General features: G+C 53.0%; 1 protein-coding gene across 6 annotated transcripts in view; it reads right to left on the minus strand.

Moving 5' to 3' along the window:
- Nucleotides 1-26,211, minus strand: part of Rgs3 (regulator of G protein signaling 3) — a 124,242-nt gene that overhangs the window by 7,934 nt on the left and 90,097 nt on the right. For 3 of the 6 annotated variants that reach the window (XM_074051214.1, XM_074051215.1, XM_020160328.2), the window contains one exon: nt 5,155-6,111. In XM_074051214.1, coding sequence (XP_073907315.1) covers nt 5,155-6,111 — 957 coding nt within the window. Of the gene's footprint in view, nt 1-5,154; nt 6,112-20,644; nt 20,769-20,878; nt 20,903-21,071; nt 21,430-26,211 lie in introns of those variants that run through there. The other 3 variants (XM_074051216.1, XM_020160332.2, XM_020160331.2) reach the window with 3 other exon arrangements.

A 26,211-nucleotide genomic window follows, 5' to 3' on the forward strand; every position in this document is an offset into this window, starting at 1 on the left:
CATCCAGCATTTAAGTGACAGAACTAGAATGAAAGTCGGCCTGCATTCAAAACTTGTGTCCCCCACCTGGGGACACTAATGCTTGAGTGCCAGAGGGTCACTCTGAGTATTTCCAGGGGAAGACTGCCTCCTTCCTGAGTCTACTGCCACAGGGACAATAAACTCATGTGTACGTGCACCCAGAGGCACACACCCACACAGGGTGGAGCCGGGCCTAGGCATGTGTCCTGCTTCCTCCAACTTGGGAGAAGCTTCCCAGTGATGGCAGAGGCACAGCGACAGCCACGCCATGGAGTGGAAGATTCACCAGGATGAAATCTGGGCCCCTATGGACAGTCCTGGCCCATGCAGTGCACTCATAGCTCAATGGCCCGAGGTCACTATTGTCGCCCTGGTACACACAGGCTGCAACCTGGCTGGGCAGTACTTAGAGCCCCCACCCGTGGGAAAGGGCCCATGGTGCTGGGCTTCCTCCCATTCTAACCTCAGCTTCCGCACTTTAGCAGCCTACACAATGGGCCTAGGCACCACTCCCGGCCGGCCACCACCCCTGGCCCCTGCGCTGCTGGGAAATGGGCTCTTCCTTCTACTGCTGGGATAGATCATCTTCAACAGGGCCCAGTCCAGTCCAGTGGCCTGGCAGAGGGCTGGGTGCTCTGACCCTGGGAGTCAGAGCCTAGGTAACCAGAAAACCCGGGCACCAAGGTTGCCCAGTTGGCTGCAGCCTTCATCCTTAGAAGGGGCCACCGTGGCCCCAAGGTCCTCCTTCTGCAGCCATAGCAGGGCCCACTCAAGGCCCAGCATGCAAAGGGCCTCTCCACAGGACAGCTCCTTCCACCTGCTCCTGGCTGTCTCCTATATGACCCCTCCCTGCTGAGAGACGGATGGAGGCAAGTTTGGAGCACCCCGCCCTCCCTGTACTTGGGCAGGGATCCCCAGGGCCTTCCCAGCCTCACCCAGTTACCTCCAGGGACTGGGAGCTCACTGCCTCTTGGCATAATAACTGTAGTTCTTATTATCATTGTACCTATAATTATAGTAGTGATTATGAGTGTAGACTCTAAACCACCTGGATTTGAATCCTAGCTCAATTACTCATTAGCTAATTGGCCTTAGTTGAGTGCCATCCTTCCTCTGTGCCTGTTTCTTTATTGGTAAAGTGAGAATAACGACTGTACTCACTGCACGAGGCCATCGTTGGGATTAAGTAAGTTGACATGGAGAAGTGCTCAGCTCATGCTCAGCGATTGCCATTTGCTACTGTACGTTTTTTGCTGCTATTTACTGGGCACTCACTATGTGCCAGGCACTGTGCTTATGTGCTTTGATGAATATTATCTAACTTAATCCTTGCAACAATTCTAAGAATTCTTTGCTGATATTTTCCTCAGTTTACAGCTGAAGAAAATGAGGCCCCCAGCCATTTGGCAACCCCCTGGGATCCTGAGCTGGCAGGAGGCAGAGAATTTGGGGTCTGGCTCTACAGCCCAGCAGTGATTGAGGGCCCTTTGTGAGCAGAATCTCAGGAGGTTTTCCCTATTGGTCGTGGTCTTACTTCCAAGGCCTTGTGTGGCTGCCAGCCTGGGCCCCAGGTGACCATATAGGAAGTGATCTAAATGCTCCACTTATTTGTTTAGACATAGAAAATAATGCTTCTTCAGGCTTTTAGAAAATAGAAGCCTTGAATGTGTTATTAGGTTCTAGAACTGGAGAGCATTTTGGAGGTCCTCTTGTCTGACGTGTGACCCAGGAGAGCTTAGTGCAGCAGGGCTGGCATCCTCTGTTGACAGCCTCAACAGAGCCAGGCCTTGGAAGGGCCACGGCTTGTGGCCTCCTCACTGTCAAAGGATGGCTGTGACTCTGAGCTGCACCAGACCGTGCTGGGATGCAATTCAATGACTGCATCCTGGTCCCCACACAGAATTCACCCAGTGAGGGCAACCCACGAACAGGGCAGATGCAGGCCTCTGGAGCTGCTCTGCTGGGCCTCCAAGGTCTGACAGCAGGGGGCGCCATGAGCCAACTCAGCGCTATACAAGGGACCAGATCCAGTGAATGCTCCACTGTACAACCTCTCCACCCTTCCCTCTCTCTAGGCCTCGAGTCAGCTGACCTGTGAGGCAGCTGTGCCCAAGCAGGCCATTGCTAAAGTCTGTGGGTTCTAACGCTCCTACTCGTAGTAGAAATCGCTCCAGACACAGGAGGTAGGATGACAACACAGGGGGTAGGACCAACTCTGGGACCGTCACCCTGTGGTAGGCAGCCCCAGCTTAATCCACACAACAGCACTAAAGACCATCCCAGGGCCACTCAGCTTCGCCTGGGTCTCATGTCACAAGAGCATGCTGTATGCTCAAGGTTTTTCACGTCCCAGGCGCAGCGCTTCCTATGAACTGCTGCCTTGAACCCCTGGGGCAATCCCAAGAAGACTTAGCATTCCATTTCACAAGAGAAAACTGGAGCGCAGAAAACAAAGCAACTTGACCAAGGTCTCAGCCAGGAAGAAAGAGGCAGAGGTGAAGCTTGCTTGAACCTGGGTCTGCCTGGCTCCACAGTCTGAAGGCTTCATCCCTCTCCTCCTTTGCCTCTTGCCTGGCACTGCCTAGGACTAGTGGCCCATTACTTGGGCCAGGAGAGCCAGGCCCAAGCCAGGAAGATGGAAGTCATGGGGAAAACTGCTGCCTCCCCTTCTGCCAGCCTCACCAATTCCTCATCAGCATGAGACACACAGGGTGTGGGGGCGGAGTTGCAAGGGACTGGACAGGGTAAGGCCATTGTCCAGCTCCATCATGACTTGCTGTGTGGCCTGGGACAAAACAGCTTCAGCCACTCCCTGTAAGAAGAGCACTAGCCTCACTGGATATCAGTGTTTTAAAGGTCAGAAAAGGGGTGTGATACAACTTTGTGAATGGGGCATAATTGTTACCACACTTGCTCCTGCTGTCCTCACTTCCCCTCCCCATCACTTCCCCTCTCCTCCTCCTCTTCCTCTTCTTCAGCAACACAATGACCATTTATGGAGCTCTGACCAGGTGCTAAGTACCAGACTTGCCCTAAATACCTGCATCAATCTACTTCACCCGCCCAGAAACCCTATGCAGGAGGCATCACTACACCTACTCCTCCAATGGCGACACTGAGGCTCAGAGAGGGCAGTGTCTTTCCCAAGACCCATTGCCAGTGGGGGACAGCACTAGACCAGGTACTTGTCCAGTCTTCTTCCCTGGGATGGGCTCCTTACTGAAGCCTGCAGGCTAGAAAGAACAGGGGAAGGACTCGGGGCCTGCTAAGTGGAAGCCACATGGGAGGGGACCACCACAGGGTTCGGCCCTGAGACCCCTGCCAGTTCTGTCACTCAAATCCAAGAAAGGAAGCAATAAGGAGGAAGTGACAGAGGAGTGGGGAGGGGAGAATGCCAGTGGGAACCCTGGGACCCAAAGGAGGAAGCTGAGACAGGAGAGAGCTGTCTGGGCCTGCTGGACTCCCACGTGGAAGTATGTGTTCCCACATAGGAAGTAGGGTCAACCGAGCTAGAGAACTAGACAGAAGCCTATGCAAGAATGGTGCAATTTATCTGTATATAAATATTTGTATTGGAGCAAGGGTGGCAGAGGGAACAGATTGGGAAGGGAAGAGTCTGGTGGAGGAATCAAGATTGGGAGGCCAAGGCAGGTGGTGGACCTTGGTCCTCACTCATCTTCCATAGAGAAGTGACCAGGTCTAACCTGAGTGGGCTCCCTGGTGAGCTCAGAGCACACCAAGCTTTGAGATTAGAAATGAGAATCATTCAGATTCCTTTGGGATTTAGTCCTAGTTTCATGGCCCTTTCTGGAGGGTCCCAGCCTCCCCTTCCAGCCTGACCACCTTTCAGCAGCCAGTGTCTTTCCAAATGCCAGGTCAGCCTTATTGCTAGTGGCTAAGATGCAGAGAAGGCTTGAAGGCTTCAGAGGCAGTGTCCAACTTGGTGGAGAGGTGTGCTGGAATCCACTGGTGATGTCTGCCGTGGGTTTGCAGCACGCGTGTCATGTGTCTGCTCTTTAGAAACCCCTGCTCTCATCAAAGAATGTCTGCCTCAGTCTCCATTTACTGTAAACCTGCCTGGCTTCCAGGCCAAGCCAGAGACATCTTTCTCCAGAGAGTTTTCCTGAGGGCCCTTGTCCCCAGGTCTCTTAAACTTCCAGATGGCTGAGGCTCAGCTGTACTCCTGGGCACTGACCACCCCCGCCCACCCAGTCCCACACAGTTGTCACAGAAACACCTTGCACTGCTACTCACACCACTGCTCCCCGAGGGCCCACGCCCTCATGCTGTCAGGCCCCCACCCCTTCTGGGTCATCCTCACCCCTGCTGCGACTTGAGTGTTAACAACCTCTACTTTTCCAGAAGGAATCCAAAGCTCAGAGGAGCCGGATAACTCAGGCAAGGCCACTCAGTAAGTAAGCAAAGGACAGAATCCAGGATCCACCTGGTTGGTGGGCTTCAAGGCCAGGGCACAATCTGCTCCCACACAGACAGCTCTCTCCTCACGGGCCAGCATCAGCCTTGCTGTCTCTGAAGCCCCTGCTGTGGCACTGAGCACAGGGCCTGGCACCCAGAGGACATTCATAAACATTTATCCATTAATAAATATTTGTGTGAGGCAAATGAATAGCATGATGCTTAAGAGCTCTTGTCCTAGAACCATATTCTATTCTATTGCAGACACTTATAAACTGTGGCAAGTTAGAGAACCTCTTTGTGCCCCAGTTTCCTCCTCTGTAAAATGGGTACAAAAATACTGTCTGCTTCATGGGGCTGTCGGGAGAATTAATGAGTTAGTGCAAATTGCTAAGCCTAATGCTGGTACAGAATAAATAGGTGTTGTCCCTACTGATGACTGGTAGATGTCTCGTTTGGCTAGTCCTCAACCGGATCTAAATTATAACTATTTCTCCAGCTACTATCTCAGATCTTTCAATCCAAATCTGCAATGTCCTGGACTAAGCCAAACCTATTCTGCCTTCTGTGGGGACCAGAGGACAATGAAGCTGTAGGAACACAGCGAAAGCCCTGGGTTTAAGTCCAGACTCTGCTTTCTTAGTCCCTGTGGTCTCAGTTTTGTCTTTTGCCAAATGGGCAGAAGGTACCACCCTCCTTCCTCCTCAGCCTTCTTACCTTCCTGTGTCCTATGAAGAAGAGGGAAAGGTGGTGCATGGAGCCACCATTGTGGCCCAGTTCTTTCTTAAGGGTGCGGGGTGAAGGTATGGCCCAGGTGGATGCGGTGCCCTCACCATCGGAGCAGTGCAAGGTGGTGTCAGAAGCAAAGCAGGGCCCACGGGCCTCCTGCAACAGGCTGCCCTCGCTGTGTGTCCGGCGCCGCAGCGAGTTCTGCACACGCAGCGAGAGGCCCCCCTCGGCCCCCTGGCCCGTCTCGATCATGCTGCTGCGCTTGGTCTCACTGCGGTCCCCGTAGTTGTCATCACTGGTGTCGTCCTCCTCGTCTTCTTCTCCATCCTCCCCTTCCTCTGCCTCTTCTGCATCCTCCTCATCCCCTGAATTGCTCCCTTCGGCCCCTGCCTGCTGGCTGTAGGCACTATCCAGCCGGACCTCAGGGATCACAAAGCTGGGTCTAGAAGTCACAGGCAGGGTGGCAGCGGCTGCTGGTGGCTCCCCAGAGCTTGTGGTCTCTTTGACATGGACCTCAGTTGGCAGGGAGACCCGGCTTGGAGGCAGGTCTTGATGGGGCGGAAGGTCCTGAGCAGGGGATCCTGAGATGGCAGGGAGGTCTTTGCTGAGCAGAGGGTCCTGGCTAGGGGCAGGTCCTTGACCATCAGGAAGGTCCTGGCAGGGTGAGAGGGCTGGGGCTGGAGGGGATCCCTGGTCTGGTGGGGAGTCCTCGCCCGGCAGGGCTTCTTGGCCAGGAGGGGGCTCTTGGCAGGTAGCTGAGTCTTCACTAGACAGTGGAGGAACATGTTCCTGCCCTGAAGAGCAGTCCTTGCTGGGTGGGGGGTCTTGTCCTGGAGGAAGAGCCTGGCCAGAAGAGGACTCCTTGCTAGGGGCAGGGTCCTCAACACCTGGCCCCTTCTCCTCCAAGGGCATCTCCCTCTTGTCATCTGCCTCCGCCTCAAACATCTGGGAAGCAAAAAGAAAACAAGGAAGGCTCAGGAGAGGAGCTGCAAGGCGCCAGACGCTGTGCACGAGGCAACATCACAGGCAGCAGCCTGAACCCTGCACCCCACAGACAGAAAGTCTAAGTGCCAGACAGAACCCAAAAGCCCTTTGGCTCAGCTCTGTAAGGGTTCCACCCTTGTCTCCTGGCTCAAAATTTCTGGCCACTTGGGGAGAAGAGCCACGTGTCTGCCTCCCGCTGTGTGTTGGGTACCAGGCCAGCAGAAACTCCTTCTCTTACATGATCTGCCCCACCGCTCTGTAAGGGGAGAGTCACTGTCCTCATTTCACAGAAAATGAAATGGAGGCATTGCCTTTTGTGAGTAAGGAGAAGCCGGGTGTTTCTGCCTCCTTGGAGCAAAGCCAAATGAAGCCCCCAAGCCACAGCAGTCACCAAGTGGCAGAATCTTGAACCTAGCCCAAGTGTCTCTCTGCTAGAACCAAAGTTTAAAAAAGATCCAAGTGAGTCACTCAAACAAGAATCCGCTCAAAATGTTAAGTGCCTTTTTGAAACCAGTAAACTGGAATGAAATCAGAGCTGTAAAATACTGCCCATACCTGTACTAACCAGATGTCAAGGCACACAGAACCTCACTGAGGGATCATCCACCCAGCGATCTTGAAACTGTTTGGAGGAACCCCAGGGATTCCAAAAACAAAAACAAAACAAAAAAGGTACTTCCTGCCTACTACACAACTCAAGGAACCCTCCAGATTTTTGCTGGGTTCCAACAGTAAGTTTCATTTGCAAAGGAGAAATGGTCCTCCTGGTGAGTGTCTGCAAGGCAGCTGTCTCACAAGGGCATTGAGGCCCAGAGATCCAGAGTGTCCATGGCTGCAGGGACACAGGGAAAGCAGGTCTCAGGCCCGGGCTAGAACCACTTAGAGTACAGGTTTTATCCTTCAAAAAGTTACAGCCAGGGGGAGAGGGAGGGGTGGGAATGGGTGGTAAGGGAGGGGGTGGGGGCAGGGGGGAGAAATGAACCAAGCCTTGTATGCACATATGAATAATAAAAGAAAAATGAAAAAAAAAAAAAGAGATGAAATTGGTCAAAGCACGTTATATGCATGTATGGAAATATCACAATAAAATCCCCTTTGTACAATTAAAAAAAAAAAAGTTACAGCCACCTAGAGCAAATGAAAGAGGAAGACCCCCACCCCCTCCAGGTACCCTAGAAAAGTTCAGATACAGGGGAATGTGCTGTGTGTGTGTATACTGCCAGACGCCTTCTGCGGCAGGTCCCCCATCACTGTGTGATGGCAAAGTTCTGTCCAGGTGGCTCAGCTGAGAGTAAGGGACCCAGCTCTGGCCTGGGTAGCTGCAGAGTGCTACACAAATGGGTCAGAGGTTACAGTGACATCTGGGAGTACCAGAGTTGAAGTGAAAGCACAGTATGGGAAGCATGAAAGTGACAGCCCCCCTCTCCCCTGCAGAGAGGAGGGGGAGGACTCCAGGATGACCTGGCCTGGGTCAGGGAGCTCAAGCCTGAGGCTCTGATTCCCCAGCCAAACACAAGAGCCACTGACTCCGTGGCCTTCCTGCCCTGGGAATCCTGCCTGCAGCTAGGAGGTGGCCATCCAGAGTGTACTTAGACCTCACAGTCTCAACTCTGAAATGTCCTAACTTCCTGTGACATAGATATACAATGTGACCAGGAAGAGCCCACCATTGACCTTTGGGCCTCCAGGTGTCCACCTGTGAAGTAGAATGACTGCCATGCCCAAGAGACAAACCAGGAGAATACACTGTAGAGAACTCTTAAAGATGGTGGTGGTGATGATGATGATGGTAGCCATGGTGGTTTTAAAGATGGCTGCAGAGAGAAATTCTGAATTTGAGGACCTCAAACAGAGGCACATCTTTCCCACAAATCCCCTCAAAGCAAGCTCTGCCAGAAGTCTAGAATCAAAGTTGGCCGTGTTCCAGAACTCCTGGAAACTCAGAACCGAGCTTCAGCTCCGTTAGGCTGTTCCCAGGTGGAGAGAGACCCTCCATTGATACACAGGAAGCCTGAGGGCCTAGCCTGGACAGTGACTTAGTGATTTGCACGCCACCCTGCACAGTCCAGAGGCAGTCCAGGGCAAGAGCCTAAGCCTACTGCTCTGTCCTTCCCAAACCCACTTCTGATCTCAGTTCCAGTCCCCATCACCCCACTCACCAGGGAGCATCTCCAGCAGGAAAAACAAATGGCTCCCAGCCAGCTCCCGGGAGCCCCAAGTTTGTATCACCATCCCCACGGCCAGACCCCTACCTGCCTCTCACAGTCCTGGAGAAAGATAGAAGAAGCAGCACAGGGTGCCCTCGAGGCCTGGCACAGTGACTATAAGAGAATTGCAGGCCAAATTTCCCCTTTCCTGGGGGGGTAGGGGATGGGGCCCAAGCCTGTCCTAGTGGGGCCTGTCAGCAGTACACGCCCAGTCTCATCAGGGAAAGTGCAGCATGAGGCCACAAACCAGAAATGCAAGTCAGCCTGCCTCTGACAACCCTGCCCTTAGATGGAGGCCAAGCCAAACAAAGCCAGGAGGGGAAGTGCCACTCCAGCAGGGGTGCCTATCCCCAAAGGGCCCTACCCCAAGGGACTGGCCAAGAAACCACCAAGGACTGAAGGACTTTAAGAGTACTCAGTGGTTATGTCTCAGATGACCAAGTAAGACTGATTTTGAGCCTAATGGGGCTACTTTCTAGCTGTCATAGAAAGCCTCTTGACCTCTCAGAGCCTCATCTTCTCATCTGGAACGGAGCCCAGGGACACAAGATGGGACTCATAGGCTATGCTTGGTCTTCTCACAGAGCCTGGTCCAGGAAAATATTTGATACAATGGTAGCTACTGGCAGTCCATTCTTAATTTAAAGATGGGAAATGGAGGCCCCAGGCAGGAAGAGAATTACCTTAAGAAGTCAGAGACAGATGCACGATTGGCTCCTGTCTCCTGCCCCAGGTCTCTTACATGCAAGAATTTGGGGCTCTCAGGGATCTAGAGGGAGGAAGAGCAGGCCATGAGCACTGTCCGAGGCCCCTTGCTGCACAGAGCAGAGGCTCTGCAGACAAGGCCCAGAGCGCACTGTTCCTTGCCGTGTTCTGAGGTAGGACGGCAGGTTTGGTCAGGCCAGTGTTCCTGGGAAAGCCAGGATGGGAGTGGCTTAAGGGGATGCTTTAGAGCAGCTACGGGAGGCCTGAGATCCTCAGGGGTGAAAGGTGGCAGGTGCAGGAGAGAATGAAAGCAGGAGAGGAGATAAAGGTGAGGGCGCGGTTGCAGAATAAACGGCAGGCATGGATTATCTGCCAGCAACATAATGACACAGGCAGCTTTCTGCGTCAAACCTGCTCTGGTCAGTGCTAACAGGATGCGGGGTGGGTGCAGGGCATGTGAGCATTCATGTACTCATTCATTCTCCTGCATCGGGGTAGATACTGGGGGGGACAGCTGGGAACAAGTCAGACGTCTCTGCCCCCAGTGAAACAGGCAGAAAGTGTGCTGAGGACTTGAGGACTTGAATGGAGGAAGTACAGGAAGCTGGGGATACCCAGATAGGTAGTCAGGCACCTGTTACAACAGGCTGCAGTGACAAGAATCCAGCAAGGGTGTCCAAGAGAGAACAGCCTGCTTATCCACGGCCTTAGGAACAGAGTGCGAGCTGCCGCTGCCTGTCCTCCCAAGGGGAGGTCCGCATCTCTCCATCTATCACTTCTTTGGCTTGGCTGGACCGGGGTTAATTCTGCCCTTGTCTCGCCTGCTAGAAGCATCCAGGAAATGAACCAGGCCCTCTAAATGGAGCCACTGTTTAGGGTCTAATCAAATCCTCTCCCAAATGCAATCCAGAGCTCAGAACAGGCTGGGGAATGGTGGCAGCTATGACGCCCTGAGCTCCCACTCCCGGCCATGGCTGCTGGGTCTCAGAGACCACAAGCTACTGGGTCGGGGGGTTGGCAGTGGAGTTCTGGAAGTGACTTGCGTAGTGTCACATAGGTGCTGACTCTGGAGCCAGGACTGTTGACCCCAGAGGCAACCTATGGCTCTCACACTGATGATTCATCACAGCCACTAGAGGCGGGCGGGGGGGGGGGGGGGGTGTGAGAGAGGGGGAGGTAAGAATCTGCTCACAAAAACCACTTCCTGCTCTGGGAGGGTGAACACCACGGTTTGCCTCCGTCTCAGAGTGGCCCTTACACAGTCAGGATTTTACAAGAAGAGCCTGAAGACCTGGTTCAGATTCTTCCTTCCATCATTTGCTAGCTGTGGGATCCTAGGTTGCCTGTTTTCTCTGTCATGAAGCTGGCTGAGGACTCCTCCTGCTCCTGTGGCAGAGAGCCAGGAAAGTGCTCCGGGGTTAGGAAAGTTGTCTGAGAAAGGGAGAGGCCCTTGGGACCCTGTCCAGCCTGACCTCCAGGCTCCACTTTTGTGCTGGGCTGCTCCTTCAAGTTTGACATGCCCTGGGCCTCTCACTTCTGAGTCCCTGGCTCCATGCTGACTTTCACAAACCTCAGCTGCTTGGCCAACCATTGACTCCCTCTACCTGGTCTGAGGCCAGCTCCTGCAGGTCTGGCTTCTTGACACCCAGAGGCTGGAGACCCCATTCCTGCCTGTCTTGCCCTGCATATTGCTCTCTTCCAGGCCCCAACACAACAGATTAGGCAAAGTCCAGGAGGACAGGAGCAGTCCCTAACATTGAGCCCCATTTCACACTTCCTGGCTGGGGCACTTGTGCCTAGCCTCTCTGAGCCTCAGTTTCCTTAGTCATAACATGGGATTAAGAACAACTCTTGCAGTGCTGTTAGGGGAATAACTGAACTAACAAATGACCAGAGCTTGGCACTGTGTGACCACGTGAGCACTCAATAAACGGTAGCCATGACCACCCAGCTCAGCTCAGCTTTGACCTCTCCCTCCCTGGACTTCCTCTGACTGATCCAATGAGCCCTTCTGCACAACATCTTGGGCCACTCCAACTATGCATCAGGACCAGTTCTGGGCCAGCCTCATCCCAGCCATCCACACAACCTTGTGCACCCCTCCAACTACAGGGACACAATCACACTCGGAACCACAACGCCACTGACACCTCATGGGTCACCCCTCTCCTGAGGCTCTATCCCATAGGTAAGCCTTCATTCAAGCCTTATGGAAGAGCTCTGGAGTCAAACACCATTCCAGGTTATGTGGGTACAACAGGGAACAAGTTAGAGCTTACAAGCCAGAGAAGTACACACTAACCAAGGTGTCACCCATGTTAGCACAAGATCAATTCCAACTGTGACTTGCAATGTGAAGGAAAGCTACAGGGCACTGTGAGGGACAAGAAAGGAGGTGTCAGGAACCCTTGTCAATGGGATGACCTAGGAGTGAAATCTCCCAGGTCATCCTAGGCAGGGAGGGCTCACTCAGGAAAGAGCGCCATATGCAAGGCCTGGCACAGAGGCCAGGGACTGAGATGGAGACCTCCTTCCAATTCCACATGCCTCAGACAGAATGAGTGATCTTCCCGTGAGGTCATTTCTCCTCTCAAGGACCCTGTATGATGCCACGGGCAGTTGTCTAAACCAGGGACCTGAATGTCATTATCTCCTCCTTTTCCTTCACTACCACCCTGCCCCCCGGACCAGTCACCATATCCACAGAATCATCCCTCATTAAATCTCAGGAATCTTTCCACTAGGGGGGCGGGGGCTGTGCATGGTGGGGACAGAGGGCAGAGGAGAACTCTCTGTACTCACTGCTCAATTCCCAACACGCCTCTCAAAATACAGCTTATTGATTTTTTTTTTTAAAGAATCTTTCCACTCTCCATGTTATCCCAATTCAGATGATGTCTGCCTCCCCATGGTAGTCTACATCCCACTGATCATTCCCCATGCTGTGCCAGGGGAGCCTTTCAGTGTAACTATGAATTTGTCACTCATCTGCTTAAAATCTGATGTGGCTTTCTGCTGCCTCTCAGGTGAAATCCAAATTCTCTACCTCTGGAAGACCCTGGATTCTGGCTCTCAATCTAAGCTCACATCTGACCTTTCCTTACCAGAGCAGAAGCAGCTTGTTCCAGGTCAGAAAGAGAATCCCCTAGGAGTGAGAAAACAGGAGGGCCCCCTTAGAAATCTTCCTTAATCCAGCACTGTCACCTGGCTAGGCCAAAAGGAGATGCCCTCTGCAGTCTGCTGGAGATCCCTTGCTTCTCACTGGGTGGAGCAGGCAGTTCCCACAGTCTGTGTTCCAGGACTGTGCTCCCCTGTCATAGCCCTGCCAGGCCTCTTGAGATCTCAGACACCACTGCTTCAATAGGAGGCAGGGGACATACAGTCTGTCCCCCAGACCCCACAGCCCCATGTCCATCTCTAGCTTCTCAGACTCCTCCTGTGCTGTGGTGGCAGACTCCTGTCTAAAGAAGTTATAGACCTGCTCAGCCCTGGGTGTTCAGCTGTCACCCCATTCCTACCTGGTACCCCCTTCTCTGCAGGCTCTGTGTACATGTTAACTCCTTTCCCCAAAATCTCTGCCCTGTCAAGTCTACATTCTGCCCTTCCCTGTGAGCCCCACTTAGATGTACCTCCTATGCCCTGACTAGAGGGTTCCCAGCTCCTCTGCCAGTGCCTGGCCTGGCTTGCCCTGCCCTGCTTTTTTGGCCCAAGGCAGGTTATACTTTAGCTCATTAGGATCACGGCTCTGGCTTACTCCCCCTATCACCCTCCTCCAGAGTTACTCAGCAAATACCTATAGAGCCCAGCCATGTGCCAAGACCTGTGCCAGGCACTGTAGCCAAACAGCAGCAAGACCCATCTCTGCCCTGAAGTTGCCAGGTCTGTGGGAGACAGAGAGATGGCTAAAGGGCCAGGTCAGTCTCTCACCAGTCCCCTTACCACACACCCCCAGGGCTATGAAAGCCCAGACGCAGGACAGAGCTCTCAGAGGAAGGAATGGGAAAAGGATGGGACAGGGGTTGCAGAGGGAGACAGTGTAGGACACAGGAGGAAGGTCAGGAGCTAAAGAGTTCAGACCTAACCCTGAAAGCACTAAAGCAGTGTTTGGCTCATAGGAGCGTGTCTCAGTTTACTCATCCTTTCTGCACAACTCCCTCCCCCTGAGTTTCTTCTATTTATTTGTTTTGGTTTTTTTTTTAATCTTCTGCATGTTACTTAACCTCTCTGAGCCCCAGTTTCCTTATTTTCAAAATGGGGCCAGAGCTGAACTCACAGGGTTAGAAGTGAGTGAGTACATGCAAGGAGTTGTCACAGTCCCCAGTGTACAGCAGGTACTCAATCAATGATTCCATCCCCACTGCCAGCCTCTCGTCATTATCTGTCTCCACGAGTTCTAGCTCCACCTTCCCTAGCTATAGGGAAGCTAGTTAAGCAGACACTGCTTTCAGGGTAAGGTCTGAATCCCTTAGCACATCCACACTCCTGCCCCATGGAATCACCAGTGGCCCACGCTCCCTCCTGCTATAGCCCCTGTCCTGTCCTTTCCCCATTCCTTCCTCCTAGAGCTGTTCCTTGCCTCTGCCAGGGGCTTCCATAGCCCTGGTTGGGGGGTGGAGCTGGGTGGTGAGAGACTGACCTGGCCCTTTTCCAAGTCTCTCACCCACAGCCCTGGTACATTCAGGGCAGAGACCGGTCTTGCCACTGCTTGGCTCCAGTGCCTGGCACAGGCCTTGGCACGTGGCTGGGCTCGGTAAGTTACTTAAAGTTGCTGAGTAACTCTGGATGGTGGGGTGGGTAAGCCCCCACCATCCTGATGAGCTAAAGTAAGGCCTACCTCAGGCCACAAGAGTAGGACAGGACGGGCACCGATAGGGGAGCCCAGAGCCCTCCAGTCAAGGAACGAAACACACATCTAACCGGGGCTGTGTAATGGGAAGAAAGTAGACTTAACAAGGGCTTGCAAATGTGCATGCGTGTGTATGTGCACACACACACAGAGCAGAAGAGTCAGGCCTGTCTGAGCCCAAAGCCCTTTTCCACCTATTACCCCCACAATTGGCATTCCTGCCCTCATTACTCCCTTTCTCCCTCCCTCCCTCCTTTCCAAGTGTGTTTTCTGAGCACCCACTGGGGGCCAGGTGCAGTGCCAGGCTCTGGAGACTGAGTGTGCCACCTACAGACCTTGCTTCCACTCCAAGTGGCTAGAGGTGGAGAAGCAGGAGTGTGGCTCAGCTGATGAGGGAAGGGTCAGAACTCCATACACCTGGCAACCCTCCCAAAAAGGGCTTTTCTGCTATGTTCTACTCTAGGTTGGTCAAACAAAAAAAGCTCTGTCTTGCCAGGAAGACCCCAGGGAAGGGCACAAATAGCACTGTGGTTATGAGGCCAGCATTTGGAGCCAGTCCACCTGGGATTGACTCCCACCTTCTAACCGCATGACCAAGTCAGTGAGATGCCTCCATTACAGGCTGCTATGGGTTGGATTGAAGTAGGGCTTGGAGCATTGAAGTGTCCAGCACACAGCAGTGCCCCTCTGCTTAAGGGTGGGCACCAGGACCAACCCTAAACTACAAATTGCTTGGCATACAGGAGCACTCTGAGAGGTGGTGGGAGGGAAGCCATCATGGTGGAAAGCTAAGGCCTGGAGACAGACAACCTGGAGCTCAATCCTGGCTCTGCCACCTCCACCTTCTGCTTGTGTGCAGCCTGCTTGACCTCTTTAAAGGCTGGACTTCCTTATTGGAAGCAGGGTGATAGAGACACGGCGCACCATGTCACAGCACTACTGGGCAATGATCCACGTAAAGAGCTAGGCAGAGGGCCTGGCACACAGTAGGTGCTTGATAAGCACATGTGAGTCCTGTAATCACAATCAACATTCCCATCCCTCCCATCTGCATTGGCACCCTCAGCTCCCTCCCCTACACTGATTCTAGGGCAGGGCACCTGAATTCTAATCCTCATGATAGCCTACAAGAGGACTCTTATGGGAGGCTTACCCCAAAGAAAATCAGCAAAGAAACAGAGTTCAACACTCTCCCCAGGGAGTCTATTCAAGTCTGAATTTCAGCCAGCCCAGAGGGGTCAGATCTCAACCAGGTCTCCTTGAAGGTGCAGCAAGGGTAAGACAAGCAGAAGATCCCCCTTTCCAGGGACACCTCTTTCCTGTTCCTAAAATACTCCTCCTTCAGGGCCACAGTCCTGGAGGCTCTGGCAGTGGAAGGGATGGGGGAAGGGAGGCTCTTCCACCAGAGGACACTGGAGTGGACATCTGGACGTTGGACTCATCCACAACTCTGCACTGAAGGTCACCCTCCAAGGCCCCAGGCACACTCCTACCTCACCCCTGCCTCCCTAGCAGACGTGCCCTGACTCTGCTGAGGGGTGATGTTTGCCTGGGTCTGCTTCAAACTCACCCTCCTGCCATCCCCGTCATGACCCGTGGCCTTGCACGAACCTGACCATATTCTTGTCCTGCTCAAAACTCCTCCATATCTCCAGGATAAAATCCCAGCCCCTCACCCCGTATGCTATGCTCCCACAGGCCTCATCACCATCCCGTCACCTCTTTGCCTCCAGCCAATCCGATCTATTTAGAGTTTCCCAAGTATACTAGTCCTCTGGCACTTCTGAGCCCATCCTCAAGCTCTACCTCCTGCCTATAATGCCCTGCCTCCCCACCCACCTGGAGACCCTCTACTCCTCCTCAAAAATCCAGCCCACCCACAAGGATATCCCCCTCCATGTCTTACATGGTTACATGCTCCATGGTGAGGAAGGATAGTGTTTTTAATAAATTGGATACCACCCAGGGAAAATAAGTCTTGACCTCTGTATCACTTTGTGCACAAAAATCTATCTCAAGTGGATTTCAGATCTAAATATGAAACCTAAAATGATAAAACTTCTATAAGATAAGAGAATAAGATGTCCTTCTATATCTGTGGGTTTCATATCTGCAGATTCAACCAACCACAGATCGAAAATTTGAAAAAAGAATTCTGTAGTGAAAACGTACAGGCTTTTCTTCTTTGTCATTATTCTCTAAACAGTACAGTATAACAACTGTTCAGATACTTGAATTTGCCAATGCCCACCCAGACAGGCACTTGACACATCTGATCCTTACAATAGCCTAATAGAGCCTAGCATTACGTCAGCTTTTATAAGTAATCTTGAGATGGTTTACAGTACAGGAGAGGCGCATAGGATGTGCAAACACTACTGTCCACAAGTGCCCTGGAAACAACCCTCCATGGGTACCGAGATGCATATATCCATAACCTTGTGTTAATAAGCAAAGAAACAGAACTCAACTGGCACTCTTCATAAAAGAAAAAAGATTAACAGTTGAACTGCATTAAGAGCTAATAAAGAGCTTCTTTTCTCCAAATAGTCCCTTACAAGAGTGAAAAGATAAGCCCCAGAGAGGGAGAACATATTTGCAATGTGTTTATCCAACAATGAACACACATCCAGAATACTTTCCACTCCCATAATCAGAAGAAAAAGATAATCTGATAGGAAAATGGGGGGAAAGGACTTGAACAGGCACTTTGCCAAAGAGGTTATTTAATGGCTAATAACCTCATTAGCCATCAAAGAAATGTAAATTAAAACCACAAATAGATACCACAACAGGCACTGCTGCTCATACATGACCTGCACTGCTGTCACACTTTGGAAAACTACATGATGGCATCTACCAAAGCTAATTACATACAACTCTATGAGTCAGTAATTATAAACCTTTTTACCCAACCGAAAGCACAGACAGTGCTTCAAAAGACCTGTCCAAAGACACCCACAGCACCACTATTCATCACAGCCTCAAACTGGAAACAAGCAAAACGCTCATAGAAAGTCAAATGGATAAACCATGGTATATGTACACAGTGAAAGCAGAACAGAAATAAGAATGAACAAAATAAAACTTGATACAGTAACACTGATGAATCTCATCATTGAAATGCTGATGGTAAGAAGGCAGCATGAAAAAATATCTACATCGCACAAAGTTCAAAGTCAGGCAAAAGTAATCAAGGAGAGAAATCAGGACAGAGGCTGCCTTTGAGGTGGTAGTGACGGAAGGGCATGCAGGGAGCTTCAAGGGGCTGCTGGAATGGTCTGTTTCTTGACCTGGATAGAGGATACATGGGGTGATTCATTTGGCGAAAATTCATGGACTGCACACTTCTACTTTCTGTAAGTACGCTATGCTTCAATTTAAAAGTTTATTTTAAAGACAAACAAAAGCCCTCATCAGTGTTTCCTCTGCTCTGTCGCTGAGGCAGTGGCCCTTTCTCTGAGAGCTCCTTGCCCTTTGTACACATCTTTGTTCCCACATTCCCACTGTTCCCCTCCCCCCTGTGAGAAGCTGCTGCCCGCCTCCCTGTTTGCTGAATGCCTTCTGTGTCAGTGCCCCCTGCCCAACTCCAAGTACCTCATCTATGCCGTAACATTTAGTGACAGCCACCCATGAGATAAGGTGCTCTGGCACGCCCACGGCCAGATGACCTGGAGTCCATGTGCAAGACTCGTGGCTAAATGTTCCATATACATCTTGTTGGACAATGAGGTTGGGCCACTGCTGGAGAAGAGCAGGCAGGAGAGGCCCAGGGTCTTCCCCTAGGTCACATACTGTGAACTGGGAGGGCTGCCCTCAAGTCAGAGCCCACACTTCTATGTGACACATTTGACACCTCCTGAGATAGCAAGGAGCATGTGGCTGGACCTGGAGGGTTATTTCTACATCCAAGGCAAGAATTACTGTCAGAAGGAAGAGGGCCCTCTCCTTGATTCCTGGAACCTCTGATCTCTCAAGTGGCTTGGGGCCCACCCTCACCTCACTCCTGGATGCCTGGGTGCAAATGGAAGTTGGGGGTGGGGAGGGGAAGGTGGTGGTTCCTGGGGCTGAGCCCAGCTGGCCCACTGTGAGTGACTCCAGCCTCTCCAGGCTTACAGGGCTGAGCCATAAGCAACCTTGTTTATCCTTAGGAGGAATGATGGTTTTCCCTGAGCAATGACATCTTGGAAACGGCCTGGCTCCACAAACAACAACAAACCTCCCAGCTGGGGCCTGGGTTGCAGCTTGCATGAGAAGGCTTCTACCCAGAGGCGCCTGAGTAAAAGGTCAGAGGCTGCTTCCCTGCTGAGCCAGACCCTGGCCTTGACCCTGACTTTTGGAACCCAGAAAGGGGTCTTCACAGAATCAGATGGCTGTAAGGGGCCTAGTGATACCTGGTCTGGTCCCTTGTTGCCCCAAAGGAGAAACTGAGCTAGAAAAAGAGGCATATTTGCCTGATAAGCAGGGACTAGAAGGTACCCAGGTCTCTTGGGCTTTCTGTACCACACAAACTGCATTTCCAGAAACAGCAGGCTTGAGTCAGTAAACCCAAGGATCGTGAAAGGATCCTAAAAGGAGCATGTCACTGAGGAGTCCAAAAGAGAGAGAGCCCTAAGATGAAACCCAGGTACCTTGAGCCATGCAACTGGTGCAGTGGAGAGAGACCTGGGCTGGGCAACCAGAGTTCTGGGTTCTGGACCTCTTTAGAGCTGCCTCACATGAACCTCAGGCAAGCCCTTCCTTTCCTGCCTTAGTCCCCTCTCTATCTACAGAAATCAAACAGACTGTGCCAGCTCCAAGGCCTTGGAGACCAAATGGGAAGGAGCTCTCAAGGCCCCCAGGGACCCAGCTGGGGATGGGCATTCCCTCCCCAGTTATGCCTCTTTTAAGACTGCCAAGCAGACCACTGACTGAGAACCAATCCCCCAGGTCCACCCTGACTGGCACCATCCCAAGAGGGTTCCAAGCCCCTGTAGTTCATGCAAAGAACCGTGAGCACTGTATTTGAGCCAGCCAGGGCTGTTCCCTCCACACTCCATGACCCAGACTATGCTGTGTAAAACCACCCAGCCCAGCATGACCCCCTGAGCAGGCTTTTCTTATGGCTTCGACTAAAGCCCAAATTCTCCCTGCCTCACCTCCCATTAAACTCAGCCTTCAACCCTCTGACCCTATAGACATAACCCGGATATGCAGAGGCTCAATCCCCTCTCCAGTCACGCCCCAGGAGCAAGCCAGGCTCTTGGGTGACTAAGAGATGAATAAGATCTACAACTTGCATAAATAGGACATGAAGCAGTCAGTTGTGGAAACCAGACAGTTAAGACTTGGAGGGAAGAGAAGATGGCACAGTATGCACGCTGGGAGGAAGAAGGGTGGGAAGTGTGGTCAGTGCTTTTTTTGATACCAAATACTGACAATCAAGAAGCCCAATCCACAATTTCTAGCTCAAAGCCCTGGAGAGTCCCAAAAAAGGGTCATTGCCTTGTATCCTTCCCATCCTCCTGTTTCTCGGATGCTGGACTGGGCCCAGGTGAGCCCTGCTGCAGTAGTTGGCTCCCCAGAGGGCCTGCCCTGAGCTAAGCCATGCCACGTGCTAGTGCTGGGGAAGAGGGGAGGTGCCCCTTGGCTGGGCACTTAGGACTCAAGGGGCCAGGATGGAAACTTTGACTCTGGCTGCAGTGTCCTGGCTGGGATCCCATGGGCAAACCTCCGCAGCTCCCACCTTCCATAGATGCATGCCCTCAGCCACTGGGAGAGGGGACCTGAGGGCATGGCATCTCAGTTTGAAAAGTTTGCAAGAGTTGCTGAGAGGCCTGGTGGCCCTGCACTAAGCCAAGCATCTCGAGCCAGGAGTGCTAGGTTCAAAGCTGAATTATGCAGCTCGGGTCTGGGTGATGGCTTCCCATGTGTCCTGTCCTTGCTGTACCAAGAGGCCAGAGGTCCTCCATCCTGCTTTTGGCTCAGCCTCTCCCCTCTCTGGGCCCACGTTCTTCCTACCATCCTGGGTCCTAGGTTCAAGGGTTCTTCCTGGACACCTTGGGACACAATTAGAGATGTGGACCCTCCAAGTTGAGAAAAGAATTGGTTCTGCAGGCTGGCTTACTGTGGCTGGCTCTGTGGAGTGAGCGGTCTCAAACCACCGCCCCCCTTTCTTACGGGTCTCGGCAGGAGCCAAGGGAGCAGGTGCAAGTCCTTCCCCAAGGAGCTCTGAGCTTGCTTGCAATGCACACGCTTGTGTTTCCAGCAAACATTGCTGCCAACGTTAAGTCTTGGGAGCAGAGGTGACCCCCTAGAAGTCCTGGAGAACACCTTTTTCCGTATCAGTGGAACTAGGCAAGATCTACCCTCACCAGCGCCTGGTGTGCAGCGAGCATCCCTAACACAATGGCCAATGCTGCTGGCTGAGCACTCCCTCCTCATGCGGTGTCTGGACTTCCCAGTCACCAAACATTCCTTGTCTCTCCCAGAAAGAAAAGCTGGCTGCCTAGCCCAGAGCAGCAGAAGCCTACCCCCTGTCCCCGGAGGACCCCTGACCCCTGAGACAGACAGACAGACACACACACACACACACACACACCCCTATCTCAGAACAGAACACAACGGGTTTGGTTGCAATGGCTGCCCTGGGGAAGAGACAATAGAAACAGGGGCATGGGGTGACTTGGACAAGAGCCCCCCTCGCCCCCGCCCCCGCCCCCGCCCACCCCACAGACCCCTGTCACCAAGCACCTACCCAGCACACTCCAGCAGGGACCCTGGTGACTCCTGGCTGTGCTCCTGCCAGCCGGCCCGCCCGCCCCGGGTCTCCACCAGGCTCCTCCCGCGGGCGCGGGCGGGCGGGCGGGCGGGCAGGCGGGCGGGCGGGCAGCCGAGGCTGTGGCAGCTCGGGCAGGCGGACGGCCGTGTCAAGCGGCTGCCTTCCCCAGACAGAGCTCCTTTGTGTCAGCAGAGCTATTTATGGACTTACCCAAGTTCCCCAGGGGAGCGGTACCTGCTGGGAAAAGCAGAACCAAATGACCAGGTTCCACCTCCCACATCTAGGTAGCGTTTTCAAAACCCTTGCATCACCCGTCCCGCCTCGCCTCCTCTTCCTCCGCCTCCTCCTTGCCCTCCTCCTCTTCCTCCTTCTCCTCCAGCAAGCACCCTTCCCAAACACACACCCTGTCCAGCCGGCCCGCTGCCACTATGGAGAGAGGCTGGATTTCTTTCTTCCATCAGACAGAAAACTCTGTGATTTCCCAAACCACGTTCATCTGAAGAGCAGTCCGGGATGTCTCAAGGAAGAGTCCTCGCGGAGCCCGTCCTTCAGCTGAAAGGACCTAGCCGGCTCCTGGCTTTCACACTTAACTCTGGCCTTGGGTCCCCTGCCACCGATCCCCAACTTCCCAGCTGGCCCCCGAAGTGCTGCTCTGGAGGAAGAAGCGTCCATCCCTCTCAGCGGCACCCCCTGGTCCTGGGATCCCAAGCAGGCTCCACCCCCACACAGGTCCTGAGGGCTCCAGCTGGAGCAGTGCAAAGCCACCGCTGCCGCTCCGGCAGAACCCAGCCAATCACCGGGGTTTCCCTGTCACACCCCCACCCCCCGCTGCTCCATTCCAGTGGGCAGCTGCAAAGGAACTCAGGGTCCTGCCCGCCAGCACAGCTGACTCTGAAAATGCAGCCGCCCTCCGGGTCAGGGAGGGGCAGCTTCAGTCACCTCTCAGCAGCAGCATCTAGCACAGCGGGACACACATGTTTTTATTGGGCACTTTGTGTGCCAAACTCTGGGGAATCCAAGATGGACAGAGAGCTTGAGCTTCCTCTCTCCAGCATGAGAGCCAAGTTACCCCCACAAATGAAAGAGACATCTGTAACAGAGACAGTGTGGGAGCAAGGACAGAGCACTAGACTGGGAGGTGAGGACCTCCAACTCTAGTTCAACTCCAGCACTGGTTGGCTGGGTCTCACTGAGCAAGTCCCTGTCCCTCTCTGAGCCTTGATTTTCTCATCTGTAAAATGGGGCTGCTACTCCTTGAGCCGCCCCTAGGCTCCCCCTTCTTGAGCACAAACTCTGTGCCAAGATCTCTGCCTGCATTCATTCACCTAATCTTTATAGCACCTCATAAGGTGGGGACTCTTATTACCTTCCTTATGGAAGACTCCCAGGTTCAGAGCTGCCATGGTCACCCAGCTCGGTGGCTATGAAGAACACAATTGAAGACCAGTCAGCCCAACTTTGCCACTGCAAGAAGCTGCTTTGCCAGCCCAGAGCTCTTCTCTGACACTGTGACTGTGGCTGTAGTGTGGACAATGCTCCCTGGGCTGGGCCTGGGCCAGGCTGGGAAAGCCCAGCCCCTGGCCACTCCTACCTGAGCACAAGGCCCCTGGGAAGTCAGTGCAGAAACAGCTAGGCAGAAGACAACCCACACTCCTGTCCTCTCTGCACCTCACCTCTATTATCCTGGACTGAAGTGCTGCCCCTTAGCTGCCCCCCTCCCTGTGGTAGTCTCAGTGACTCTGAACGTGTCTCTGCCTGTCCCCTGCCCTCCATTCCTGCCTCTCACACTCATGAGCACACACATGCATGTGGTTATAAGAGAATATCCTTAACAGGGTCAATGACGCAAAGCAGCCCTCATCTGAGCTAGGAACTTACAAACTCCACCAGGTGTTCATTTTGTCCCTGAGAGCAGAGCCACAGCCATCCTTACAGGCACCCAGGAACCTTCCAGCCTGGAAGGCTGTCATCCTGCAGGCTCCTGAGACAGGAAACCAGGGAGGTGAGTCTCAGGAGATGGTCAATTTCACTGGGGCTGGACCATTCCCAGTAGGGCCAGCTGGTACCAGGATGGAATGTCTGGTGCATGGGATGAAATGCTTAGGCGGGGAGCCTGAGCAGAGGACACCATGACACAAGAGATCCTTGAGCTTTACCTTCCTTCTGTTGACACATAATTCCAGAGCAGCAACTACATGCCAGGCTCTGTGCTAGACCTCAGGATGGTGACAAACAACAGATGGGCTGGGCTTTGCATTTACAAAGCTGACACAGCAGGAGATGGACGGCAGTCATGTCAGATGAATGAGCCTTAATTAGACATTGTGCTGTGATGGGCAAGATAGCTCTCCCAATGCAAGGTGCTGGGTGCAGAAAAGGTCTAGGACACATTCATCAGTGTACTGGACCATGGCATCAGGAGGAAGGGACCCAACAGCACAGTAGCCCAAAGCCCAAGAGCCCATCAGGCCAGTCTAGGAAGTGTCTAATGGCCAGGGGAGACTGTGGCAACCACTGCCCACTGCCTCCCCATAACCCAGACGCCAGTAGCAGAGCCAGTGGCCCTCTAGTGTGCAGCCTGAAGCAGGAACGTTTTGTCACTGACAGCCAGGCTACCAGGGCCAGAGGACCCTTGGGAGTCTTTTACTCCTCTTCCCCACTTGAAGCCAGTGAAACAGAGGTAAAGAGAGAGTAGGTAGTTTTCCCAAGGAAACAGAACAACAGGGTAGCCAGGCTGGGAGCAGGGTTGGCTAACTCCCCATCTAGTGCTCAATCCTCAGGATCTCCTCCAAAACTTCTCAGCCCAAAGTAAATGGTGGTGCTTCCCAGTGCGGGTGAATGGGGACTAGAGAGCTGGGAGACACAGATGCCCACAGGCCGCAGAACTCAGTATGAGAATACTAAGGTGCCAGACCCATCTATTGAGCCACATATTTTAGCAGATGTTCACTTGACACTCTGTCAGCACTGCTGTAAGCCCTTCTGATTACTGACTCATTAACTCCTCAGGACCTTAGCAGATATGATTTCTAATAGCCCCATTTCACAGATGAGTAAACAGAGAGAGATTATGAAACCTACCAAGGTCTCAAACTAGCAGGTGCAGAGCTACGGATAAAGCCCAGCACACTTGCTGCCAAGTCCTGCACCACTGCTGTGCTGCAGCCACAGAACAGCCTCACCCGGCAGGCACTCTGAGAAGCCAGGGGCTGAGCAGCCCTGTCGTTCACACAGGTGAACAGTTCACAATCCAGATGAGTTGGCAGCAGCTGCCAAGGCTGGGACCAGGGAGGCTTAGGAGCAGTCCCCTCCCATTTTTGGAGTACAGCACCCCCAGGCAGGACTCCAGGACTCACAGAGGCCCTTAGAGAGAGGCAGCTGTAGGCCGAGGATGCTGCACAGGTGCTAAGGACAGGCTGTTCTCCTGAAGCCCACACCACTGCAAGGTTTCCACTATCTTCCCATCCTGCCTTCACTGCCTTATGCCTGATAGCCTGGGTTTGTATTCCCAAGACTCCACGCAGAGCCCACACAGACAGAAATCCACTCACCTTCCCCATGCAGACTCCACCTTGCGGGGGGGTGGAGGGGTTGGCGTCTTAGCAATGCTGTGTGATGTGCTTACCCCACCCCAAGCTCTGAATATTCAAGCCCACTTAGCAAGCTGTTACTGGGGCTTACAGCCCTGGGTTAGGAGTCTACAGACCCATGCAGAAAGGCCCTCCCCTCCAAGAAACTTTAATTTGTTCTTTCAGTAATCACCGAGTTCCTGCTCTGTGCGGGAGCTGGTGCTAGCTAGCAATGAAGGTTGCTGGGCGGCAGGGTAACAGCTCTGCTCCTGGGATGGAACGGAGGGGTGAGTGTGGCAGATTTTCCACTGATCCTGCAAGCAGGTGCTGTTCTGCCATGTTTGGGCCACTAGGGCTCTAACACCAGGGCAGGGCACACAGTCTCATACTGCTTGTTAAAGGTGTGGACCTTGCTCTTCCCGGTGATATGTGCCTTGTTTGAAGGACACATGCCACAAGTGATAAGGTAGAGGAAGACAGAGCAGGTATCCTTAGGTTCAAGTTCACAGGGAGACCTGGCTTATAGCCTGCAGGATCTAGAGCAAGTCCTTCCCACTTCCTGGCCTCTGTCCTCCATCTCTAAAATCCCAGCCACCTCTCCCCTGCCTGGTCAGTCCCACAGCCTTCTAAGCTCTCTCACTGAAGGAATTGGCTCGATACGTGTATTAGGAAACAGGGCAGCCTTTGGAGTCCACAAACTCTGAGTGTGAATTAATGGTGGACAAGTCATTTTAATGTACCCAAGCCTCCATTTCCTCATCTGTAAAATGGGGCTATTCCATCTGCCTCCCTGAGGAACTAAATAAGGTGATGCTTGTGGAATGCCTGGCACAAGTGAGTGCTGAATAAATAAGTGTGGTCATTATCATCTGTGAATGGTCAGAATTTACTTTGCTTTGTTGGGGGGGTGATACAGGAAGGCCTAATAGGTGCCTGTCATGAACTAAGAGCTGGTGATCACAAGCTTTTGACATCAGGCTACAATCACCTTACCCACTGCATGGATCAGGAGACTAAGGTGCAGAAACACAAAGCAGCAGCACAACAGGCAGTGAAGCTCCAGGCCATGTTCCTAACTCCTGCCCCCTCCCTTGCCATCTGTTCCTTCTTCAGTGATCTTGGGCAGCATAGGACAATCCCAGCTTTCTCATGGGAACATAGCTGCTAGCCACAGCCGGAAGAAGCTCACCAACAGCAAACAGGAGCCAAACGTCACCCTGTAGAACCAGCCCAGAGGACTGCCACTGGCCAGCTTCAGCCTCCAGCCTGAAGCACACTTCGCTGTCACCTCAGCAGTGTCAGCCTGACCTTGGGCAGCTGGAGCAGCACGGGATGGCCAGGTGCCATGACCACCTCCCAGCCTGGCTCCAGCCCAATGGGCCACATGCTGCCCTGAGAGTTCAGGCTTTTGGGAGCAATCTTCAACCCACTGTGCTTGTGCCAACTCCAGGGCCAGGCCGTGTCCTGACAGCCCAAGTTCCTGGGAAGTGTTCGGCCACTGACTCAGCCATGGGGAGGCCAACTCCGCGGTCTCAGCTGCTGGATGCAGTTTATCCACGCACTCCTTCCAGTACGTCCACTGCTTAGACTATTGGCCCAGAGCCTAAGTCATCAAACTGAAGGTCAGTGGGAGAAAGACTGCACCAAAATGCTAACTTCGCTGCTGCCTTCTGCCAACTCTGGGGCAAAGACAACCCCTTCTCTGAGCCTCAGTTTCCTTGTCTCTAAAATATGCACACATAGGGGTTAGACTAGATCACTAGATTAGTCACTCAAAATGCAATCTGCAAAATGGGGCTGGTTCATGAGCTACTTATTACTGCTCTACAGTGTGGGGTAAGTGGCAAAACTGACAGTGTTGGGAACTTTCATGGCAAACTGATCAGAGGACAGGTCCTACCGAGTAGGGTACAGGCCAGTACAGGTGCTCAGAAAGCAGTAACAAATCATGTGCAATGTGAGTTCTACAGAAGC

The sequence above is a fragment of the Castor canadensis genome, chromosome 13 (genome assembly GCF_047511655.1).
Source record: "Castor canadensis chromosome 13, mCasCan1.hap1v2, whole genome shotgun sequence".
NCBI lineage: Eukaryota > Metazoa > Chordata > Mammalia > Rodentia > Castoridae > Castor > Castor canadensis.